This window comes from Lolium rigidum, chromosome 4 (genome assembly GCF_022539505.1).
Source record: "Lolium rigidum isolate FL_2022 chromosome 4, APGP_CSIRO_Lrig_0.1, whole genome shotgun sequence".
NCBI classification, from domain to species: Eukaryota; Viridiplantae; Streptophyta; class Magnoliopsida; order Poales; family Poaceae; genus Lolium; species Lolium rigidum.
The window spans coordinates 98,512,489-98,523,123 of NC_061511.1; the positions used below are offsets into that span (position 1 = coordinate 98,512,489).

General features: G+C 42.1%; 1 protein-coding gene across 1 annotated transcript; it reads right to left on the minus strand.

Moving 5' to 3' along the window:
- Positions 1-3,541: 3,541 nt before the first annotated feature.
- LOC124649913 (caffeoylshikimate esterase-like) lies at positions 3,542-10,374 on the minus strand. Its single transcript, XM_047189480.1, has 9 exons — positions 10,182-10,374; positions 9,868-10,096; positions 7,229-7,258; positions 6,463-6,589; positions 6,231-6,377; positions 5,449-5,579; positions 5,239-5,376; positions 4,691-4,789; positions 3,542-3,965 (listed from the first exon to the last, which is right to left on the minus strand). The coding sequence occupies exons 2-9, from the start codon at positions 10,078-10,080 to the stop codon at positions 3,735-3,737; spliced, it is 1,116 nt and encodes a 371-aa protein (XP_047045436.1). The 5' UTR covers positions 10,081-10,096; positions 10,182-10,374; the 3' UTR covers positions 3,542-3,734.
- Between the last annotated feature and the right edge of the window lie 261 nt (positions 10,375-10,635).

The following is a 10,635-nucleotide window of genomic DNA, read 5'->3' on the forward strand; positions in this document are numbered from 1 at the left end:
TGGGTAGCCGGAAGGTTGGGTTTGCATGATATCATGAAGATTCAATGTGACTATAGCCCAGCTTTTGGTGAAGCAATTCTTTGCCACTTTGGCAATCAAGAAAGATGAGGAACACACTATGGAATGGATGATCGGCTCCACTCACCGCAGGTGCCACTCTGCGCCAATTTGTCTGGTTTTCTTGGAGTTCTCGTTGATGGGGGTCGTCGCCTTCATGGACCACAACAGACGGATAAGAATGCTCTTGTGCATCTCTATACCTCAAGCGAGAAGAATTGGTTTTACTAAGGGGCTGCTTCCCATATACAATCAGTCTGCTTCGGTTCTTTCGGGCAACCATTTGCCCAAGTGGTGGTAACAATGATGCTCTCCGGGAGTCCTTGTGAACCTTATGCACCTCAGCCTATAAGTGTGCTCGTGATGGGAATGAGGAACGGAACTTCAATCTTGATGTCATGGACTTTATCTTCCATGAGATCCATGATGCCATGGTCTCCCGGACCTCCATACCCTATGCTCCCTACATTCAGCTTCTCATCAACAACACTGTGGCTGTGGTTGGTGAAGACTTGAGTGGGTACCCTTTGGTGAAGCACCATGTCAAGAAGGCCTACAAGGTTAAGCCAGTCTCTTCAGCCGTACTCGCTCCCGACTCTTTCATGGGTGATGCTCGTTCTAGTGGTTATGCTCCCGCTCGTCATCGTGATGTCCCGGCTATGAGGAAGCAAGTGACCCGGCTTAGTTGGTTCCAGCGCCACATCCTTTGCATGAACATTGAGATCCATAAGGAGAACTATGCAGCTAGCCGAGAGCGTTCCGAGATTAAGCATACTCAGGCGGTTATTCTTCACAAGCTCGAGTGGTGATCAAGGACCCCCGCCTCAGCCTCCAGCTCACCAGTGGTTACGGTGGATGGCACTCCAGCACAGGTTCCATGGAGTGATCTTGATGATTGCCTTCAAAGGTCCAACACCTCTCGCCGTTCCCCGGATGCACCTGACACTGATGAGGAAGAAGAGGATGCGGCGTACGAGTCCGATGATGATGATGCCTCCGAGTGATTCCCATGGGACGTGTAGCATCGCGCTTGTCCCCTTTTGGCGTCTCGATGCCAAAGGGGGAGAAGTGTTCTATTAGGATTCTCGGGGATTTGCATGGTTTGGGCACAAGCATATGCGTTTATCATTCTTATAATGCTTGTGTTCCCTCTTTATTTGAACTATTTGGTTTGTTTGTGTGCCGTTCAAAACTATGTGCTATGTGGTGTGAGACATTGTTATGGTTTTCGGATTTCTATTTGTTGAGATCAAGGATATTACATTATGTGTGATGCTATATCTCCGCATTATATATCTACACATGGGTATGATTTCTTGCATCCTATCTCAACTTCATATGTGTCAATGTCTTTTGTTAGAGCTCATGTTGGATATCTCTTGTGTTGAGGCACCATACTCCTATGTGTTGTGTATTTGTATTCAAATGCAAATTACTTATATGCACACATGTAGGGGGAGTGCCTCTATGTTTTGCCATCATGTTTGTCTCTATAGTGATTCCTTTGCAAATCCGTATATTGTCATCAGACACCAAAAAGGGGGAGATTGAAAGAACATCTCTCACATTATGTTTTGTGTGTTTGATGTCAATATATGTGATACACTAATGTTTGATTAAGTGGTACAGGGATTACATAAATATTTATTCATGTGTGTTGGATTTGATCGTCTGTCAAAAAGTTATCAGAAAAAGATTGGCCAGGCCGGATAATCCGGGCCGGATATTGTTGAAATATCCGGCCCCCCCGTTTTTGGCTAAGTCTTCGAGGAAAAGCGGCTCGCATGGGGGCCGGACTTTTGCCCGGATTTTGTCCCGTATTGTACCGGGGCCGGATAATCCGGGCCGGATATTTTGGAAATATCCGCCCCCCCCCCAAATTTGGCTAAGGACTCGGAAGAAAAGCTTCTCGGCATAGGGCCGGACTTTTGGCCGGATTTTGTCACGGTTTTGTTCCGCAGGCCGGATTATCCGGGGGGCGGATTATCCGGCCCTTACTTAGGCCGGATTATCCGGCCCCCCGGTAGCTGCAACGGCTCATTTTTGAGAGGGGGTATAAATACCCCCCTTCTTCTACCTTGGTTGCTTGCTCAATCATTACACAAGAAATCTGCCAAGCCACCTCCTTTAGAGCCACCTCAAGAAAGTCAAGATTTGCAAGATCTCCTTCCTCCCCCAACCAAAGCTCTTGATCTTTGGAGATTCGAAGGAGAAAACACTGATCTACATCCTCACCGAAGCGTTCTTCATTTCCCCCTCTCTTGTTTGAGGGATCTCTTGCTAGTGTTCCTATTTGGTTCCCTAGTTGATTTGTTGTTGATGTGTTGTTGTTGATTGTTGTATTGTTACAGATTTGGGAGCCTCCAATTTGGTTGTGGATGTGTGCCCCAAGAACTTTGTAAAGGCCCGGTTTCCGCCTCGAGGAAATCCCTTAGTGGAAGTGGGCTAGGCCTTCGTGGCGTTGCTCACAGGAGATCTGAGTGAAGCCTTCGTGGTTGTTGGTTTGGCTTGCGTAGCAACCACACTCCTCCAAACGTAGACGTACCTTCTTGCAAAGGAAGGGAACTACGGGAATCATCTTCGTGTCATCGCGTGCTCCACTCTCGGTTACCTTTATCCCACTCTATCTACTATTGCGTAGCTATACCTTGCTTAGTTGATATCCTTATCATATAGGTAAATTCACTTAGTTGCATATCTAGAGAATTTACCTTTTGTGTCAAGCCTAAATTGAAAAAGAACTAAAAATTGGTTAGCACCTATTCACCCCCCCCTCTAGGTGCGGCATACGATCCTTTCAGGCGTGTTTCGCCGCTTTTATCGCACACGCAACGGTTCACTACTGGGTCCCACAAGCAACGGACTGGAGAGTTTGGTCTCCGCTTGTCACCTGGTCCCACCTGAAAGGGCCAAGTCAGATACGTTGACCTGACGGAGATTGCAACACTCACGGAACAAGTCCTTGCACATAGACTGGGGGCAAAACTGAGTATATGGAGGTCTCTAAGGGCAATCCCATAATTAACCCAAACTTTTTTTCTACTCTTATTGTCAGTTTCTGTTAATACTTCATAATCCTGTCCACGAGTAAAGATTATAAATTTATAATGTGATAGGTATTGCACTGTTGAAACCTAGATAAGAACAATTACCTTCATTCATCATGTTCCAATGGTCCTCTGGAAGTGTTGTTTTCTTGGCAAATAACGTAAAGCACAATTTCAAAGTTAATCATATTCATTTTATTTAAATAGTGTAAGGACAAGCTCAACTAACCTAACAAAATAATTTGTTGCCAACCTTAAGGAAAATTGGTAAAGTGCTGCAGTTTATGATACTCCCTTCGATCCATAGTGGTTACAACTAATATAGATGTATCTAGACATACTTTCGTTCTAGGTACACCCATACTAGTGGAAGTAATATGAATCAGAGAGTAAAAGAAATCAGAAATTTTTGAAAAGAGTAAAGGGAAAAACCAAAAGACAGCACAGCACCGTATCTGAGTTCTCTTAAAAGGAGAATGTTACACTTAAATATAAACTCGTCACATACGCACATCACATCCCAGATGAACGCTAGATGCAGAAAACAAGGCTGTGAATCTAGGGGGGGAACCAAAAATGGAATCCCATCCGTTGGATCTGTGATGCTTGACAAAAAGGGATCTGTGCACTTCATGAGGAAGATCCTTCCTTCATGGAATGCTGATCCAGCCAAGAGGTTATATCATCAAGAACTTGGAAAATTGCCTCATCGGGTTCACCTTCCAAGATGGAATGGTAGGCATCTTTGTATAGCCGCAGTGTCTTGTCTGACGTCTTTGCTTTTTCATATAGATCTTTACTCACGGCAGGGTCAGTGACCAAATCCGCATCACCATGCAAAATGATTATGGGCAGGGAAACCTAGATGGGAAAAATGAAGCAGACTTAAAAATCACAGAACGGAGTAATAACGTACTCTTCATTTAATAGTGAAAATGCAACTTCTCACATACTCTTATGTCCCAATATGTAAGGCGTGATTGACTTTGCATGGTCTTTGATGCACGACATTGACTACTAATATGGCTAGATGTATAAATGGTATCGTTTTATCTTTCTTGTGATATACTTTTATTCCATGTCTTTATACTAACTGTGTAGACTTATTATAAGTGAAAGCCATGCCAAAGTTGTCCATGATGACCAGAAAAGAAACAAATACGGAATGCCAGACCAGAACTAGGTTCCATAACCTGTCAGGGCCTATTTGGATTAGAGATATCTTTTGTGTGTCCTCTGGTATTTAGTTCAAATTTGAATTAAATACGGAGCACACAAAAAAAATACTTATATACCAAACAGGACATCAGTGAGTTTATTAACCCCTCAGAAAATTTCCCAACCCAGTCCGCAGTTCATAACTTCTAACTACACTTATCTGCCTTGCCAATATTCTTGACCACGCCATGAGGCAACATGTGGCATAACCAAAGAATCAATGCGATTTCATGCATCCCAAGAGTTTAAACCAAATAATTTACGACGGTTATTGATATCAGAATGAGAAATGTCAGAAGCAACTGCATAAAACTTCAATGGTGTGTATACACAGAACTAACCAGAACAAACAAAAATAAAACACGTACTTCTTCTAGACGACTTTCTATCTCTTGTGTGGTCCTCAGCATCTCCAGAGCTGTTCGGAGACGTGGTTTATCCTTGTAGGCAATCACATTGTAAGAAGTCTGCATGAAGAAGCGAATTAATAAAAACATACTTTTTACTACGAGTAAGCCACAGGTAGCTATAACTGAATAGGAAGTTCTACATGAAACAGATTAATCTCTATATTAACCAAACAATTATTTCATGAGTAACAATCCTAACAATAACTCCTTTTGAATTATGTTTTAGCACATACACTAGCATAAATGTGCCCAACATTAGAAGCATAAACAAAAAAGATCATCTGTAAGGCACAAGTCTATTGTTCGACTACAGGAAGGAGGATGCCCTTTCTTCTATAGATGAAGTATCAAATGTATCTTTTTTTCTTCTTCCCAAAAAATATGAATTTAACAGTTGTCACTATGTTCCATGTCAGATGTAGCGAAAATAGAGAAATAAAGACAATAAACATATAAAGAATATAAAGTTGGGTCCAAGAGAAGTCATAAGTATGACAGGTACTGACCTGCTCTCGTTTTTCCTCCTCTTTGAAGGCCAATTCTGCCAAGTCTTTCTGTGGAACAAGCTTCTCTTTTGGAAGGACTTTAGCCAAGAAAATTAGAACTTGCTGAACAGGCCAAGCTGGAACAACATCATCTGACATCTAATAGAGTGATTTTGTGAATTAGTGACCAAATATAACAAGCATAGACAGGATCTTACACAGTAAAAGTACCTTGCACATGGGTGCAACAAGAATTGCACCACTCCATTCATTTGGTTGCTTAAAGTGAATCTTCAATGCAACTGCTCCACCCATAGATTGGCCAAACAGAAAGCTTGGGAGACCTCTATAATCAGGATTCCCTGCCAACATATGAATTGCATTTTACAGTGAAACATTCACACTACATGGATTTGCCTTGCAGCAAAATCAAGGAGAAAGTAACTGCTAGATATAAACTCAGTGATAAACTAATTGCAGCGAAAGACAAGTTCATTTCTCATATAGTGAATGAGAAAACATCATAGGACAATTTATTCTTTATCACAAAAAAGATTCACTCTTCTTAACCTTCCAGCAGTTTGGCAACGTGGAGGCTATAGGAGTATATGTAATGCATATACTGAACGTGAAACAATTTTCACATATCACTGTTGTCAAAAGCAATCAGTTTAATGTACTGATGCAAGTAGTTGATTAACGCTATGGAAATATTTGCAATCAATTTCAGATTTTGTAAGTAACACTTAACAGTGCCATATTATTAGTGCTAGATTGATGTTGCTCCTCCTCAGAAACGTACTCCCTCTAGTACACAATATGTGTTGATTTAGCTATTTAGATTTGGTATACATGTACATGTCTGCATTACCTTATTGTGGTAGTTAAATAAATGGGAGAAAACATATATCTTTGTGGTAGAAAAATAAATGGCACATTCTAACTGTTCCCCAGTAATTTGTATATAGAAAGAGACAGAACGAGAAACCAGCAATAATAAAATGGTGCAATACCTTTGAACTTAGCAAAAGTTTCGGCTACATCATCAACAAGAGTATCAAAACTTGGAATATATCCATGAAGTCCTTCGGAAAGACCAAAACCAGGGTAGTCCAATGCAAATACTCCATATCCAGCTGATGCAATCTTCCTAGCAATCCCTGGAAGAACAATGAAGATAGAAAATGTAGCAAAAATGAAACATCAAAGTGAACTTAATATTGGTAGCATACAGAGGAACAGTACCATCAAGGAAAAAGGTACAGGTGTCCCCATAACCATGGCAGAGACAAACAATTGCTTTCATGCGACGATTCTCTGGAAACCAAGATTTTGAGAATATCTCGACACCTCTCGAGTTCAGCTCATATGACTGTCCAAGAGGAAACAGATCACAATAAAACTTTAGCGAACATATAATCAACAAGAACAAAGGATCAAATGGCACGTTGTGGCTTAAGAGTTAGAAGTACCACTAAGCAAATAAACATTGCTGGAATACCATCTTACAATGTCTATCCAGCTTCATTCTAACTTTTAAGCATGGCAAGCGGTAGTTTCATCAGTCACTGCAGAACTTCTCTATCTTTTTTCAGGGGTGAAAAATATTATTTATTAAATACTAGTAGAGCTACAATATTTCCCTCATCAACTCCGGGATCTCTGTCAACTCAAAGGAGGTACTATTTGATATCAAATGTACTTCAACACTTCATTGGCTTATACATTTTTAAACAGAATTATTCAATATGATAACAATCACTTTGCATACTGCTCATTTCCCAAAGGTACTTAGCAAAATAGATGAGTATGCCTGCTGTCACAGTGGGATTTCTCGAATCTTTCTATTAACTAAAGGAAGAACACGCTACTGCAAAGATGGCCAATTCTACATGTTTCAAAAAAGTCTTGCATGCAAATGCATAACAAAAAGTAATGTATTGTAGCAGGTAAGTGACAGATATATTATAAAACAAATGTAAATAACTGTGGCTACACTGCGAAATAGTACCTCGGTTGTTCTGATGCCATCGTACTGTGCCTGCAGCATAAAGAAAATGCTAAGAGATATCATCCATGTCAGGACTAAACATCAAAGGCAAAGTTAGGTTTAACAAAAGTATCGGAACTCAGAACACAGGATATCCAAGAATATACCAAAGGTGAATGTGAGAATTGGGTTGCATTTGTTTGGGACATTTCATTAATTCTTTTAATTACTAATGTGTTATTTCACTACAAATAGAGTTGTCAGGCATTGGAACATAAATCATATGCCAGCCTAGCGCAATAGCTAGAAACCACGCGCCATTTGCTAACGGCATGCCAGCTTCCTCTCGCGCCAAATTTGGTATGAGATCATGTCGTGGCTCCAGATGACATGCCGGACGCCTGAGCACAACACCTATCACCGACTGGTGGATCGAGGCCAAGCAGACTATCCCCAAGTCGCTGCGCACGGGCTTTGCCTCGATTGCCTTATTGACTCCATGGATGATCTGGAAACAGCGCAATGAATGCGTCTCCGACGGCGTACAGCCCTAAGTCTCCAAGCAGATCTCACGAATCGAAGAGGAAGCTGCCATCTGGGCTAGAGCAGTCACCCTTCGCCTAAGGGCAGTCCTGCTGACGACCTGGGACATCCATGGATGCTTTATTTTTGTATCATATCTGTTCCTCCTTAATGGAGGTCGTGTCGTGTACTCTAAACTCGCTCTCTTTACAACGAAATGAAACGTAAAGTCCTTTTGTGTTTTCTCGGAAAAAAACAATTTTGCAAACATACTTTTTGAAGCATGGTTACATATGTCATGTCCAGAGCTTCAATTAGTAATTTTGGAAGTAGATCAACAAACAGTATCTTTGATTAAAACATACAGCGAGGAACAGAGAATATAGCTAACTAAGTCTTAGCTTATGGAAACAAATATACAACATCATATGGAAGGCACACATTTTTGTAACAAAAGTATATAGAGGAGAGTCCTAACATAGTAGTGAAATACCTACATCTAAGAAATAGAGAAATACAATACAAGTGAGCAAAGCGCACTGTTGGTTCTGAACTAGCAAGGGTATTGCTCGAGTCCTCAAATTTTATAATTTGTACTATTAGGTTCCAAATATAAACTAAGTCCAAACCTGACATAATTAGTAATTGGCAACATGTAATAATATAACGACTGCATCCACTGTCTAAGTAAAATCAGTGGAAACCACTTCCTCATTGATTTTATTTATCACATGATAAAGTAGCGGCTTGAACTACCATGATGCCACGACATATATATTTACCATTTACCAACAAACTCGGGATTGGATATTGTATTTTTTACTGACTTAAACAAGTTTAGGGAGCAAACAACCAACATGAGCAGCTACTATGCTTGAGTAAGAGAAGCATTCAGATTTAGAGGCCAATAGTGCATCATCTCTAACGAATTGGAGGTAGGAAGAATCGTCTAACTGATGGAAACAAACCTCATTTAATAGAAGGAAATAAATGACTGTTGCCTAAGCAATTGCTGTTGTATAAATCCTAGCACATAAGAAGTACCCTTGCTATTGTACTGCATGTACAATACCACACTACAGTGCCAAGCAGCGGATATGAGGTGGTTGTACACACATGAGAAAACTTAGGCGGCGGCAAAAACCAAGTCAAGGGAAGGAACCATAGCGACGATGGCATACACTCATCTTTGCAGATGAAGAACAATTGCTGCAACCTCAAATGAGAACTCAAGAGGAAGGTAGGAGTGGAACTGACCATAAGAGTATTGCTTATAATGTTAAAACATAACAGAAGATTGGAGTGGCACTTCATGAGGTTTTATTGTTTGTTGCTTCCATAATAAATTTAAGAGATCGTTTGGTATCCATCATTTGAGCCTGGAATCCTGGAATTCATTTTGAAATTCCATAGGTGGGCTGTTTGGTTGCCACAGAATTGGGCCATCATTTCATTTAGGAAATCCAGCAAAATGATGCCATGTGTAATCACAATTCCGAGCTGAAACCTGTCATTCACGTTTCTTCATGGAAGCCATTTATAAATTCAATATTGAATTCTACTGTCATTTACAATTCCTGTGGCAACCAAACAAGTGTCCATTTCTGGAATTACAATGTAAATGTATTCATTTCAAAATGCTATAAATGAAATGAAAGCCTGGCTTCCAAATGACTTCTAATAGGCAAGTTCTTCCGACAAATAGTGCTCCAGATGCCCAATATTTTGCGGTTGCCTTTGATTTATACCAGGTATTTGGAACCCATATTGTGATCCAAAACTAGATTTACACCTTCAACAATGCAAAACTAGGCAGTATGTATCGATCATTCTATTTAACTAGAAGTAGAACAACAACTTTGATTAGTTTACGAAATGGACGTTGGCATATTGCTTCCTCCCACCATTGCAGTGACCGGTCATAAAGCATTGCGTGCAAACACTGACCAACCATCTTGATGCAGCTACAAGATCTAGACCATTCTCAAACATGCCCTCCCAAAATAACATATACTACGTGTCCAGAAAAATCAGAATCATCCTTGCTGATATGGATACCGTTGGGAGTTAAAACCTTGCTGACCTATTGCAAATAACACCTTTCAGGAAAGGGAAGGGAAGAAAAGGAAAGGGCGCACCTTGAAGAGGCAGTGGTCAATGCTGAGCTGCACGCCCTTGAAGGCCTCCCGCACGCGGCGGCGCTCCGGGGCCTGGTCCAGACACGCCCGCAGCACCATCCTCTCCAGCGCCGGGTCCACCCCCTCCCACTTCCTCGGCAGTGCCGCGGCCGCAGCCGGCATCCCGAGCGCGGTAGCGGGCACAGCCGTCACCTTGGCGTTCACGTGTGGCATGGGGGTTCAGCTGAACCTGAATCGTGGGTTCGGTCACAGATACTCAGAGCGGAGAAGAAGAGAATCAATAAGTAGGCAGAGCTAAGGGTAGGGTTTGTTACGATGTCGAGTACGAGCTCGGATGAATGGATCTCCACTTGACGGCAGTCAAGAAGCACCAGCAAGGTGGGGAGGAGTAGAGGAGGGCAACGCCGGTCGACGAGAGAAGGATTGGACCGGAGGGTGGCTGGTTGACTTCGTCGGCGAGGAGGTGGAAGGCGCAAGGCGGCGAGGGAGGGGGGTCCGCACTTGGGGAGGGCCCGTGGCCGTGGCTATCACGCGATTTAATAACTCTTCCGGTGTTGCGGGGGGAAAGAGTGCGCTGCGGCTGCACGCATCCAGCTTCCTCTTTCTGCGCTGCGCATAGACTGCGACTCTGCGAGGGCACGGACAGCAATTCTACCACATCCCGTAAAATCAACCCCGTGAAATAAGGCACAGAAAAGTCTGTTTCGAGCTCCCATAGATTAGATGCCGCAAATATGAACCGGTAAACTCGAAATCAAATTTTGCGGG

What these genes read in the sequence shown, in the direction of transcription:
- LOC124649913 (XM_047189480.1), bottom strand. Translation starts at nt 10,080, where the DNA reads ATGCCACACGTGAACGCCAAGGTGACGGCTGTGCCCGCTACCGCGCTC. An exon ending in TTGTTGCACCCATGTGCAAG is followed by an intron (nt 5,377 to 5,448) that starts GTACTTTTACTG and finishes TCACTCTATTAG; the next exon opens with ATGTCAGATGATGTTGTTCC. An exon ending in AGGAGGAAAAACGAGAGCAG is followed by an intron (nt 4,790 to 5,238) that starts GTCAGTACCTGT and finishes TTCTTCATGCAG; the next exon opens with ACTTCTTACAATGTGATTGC.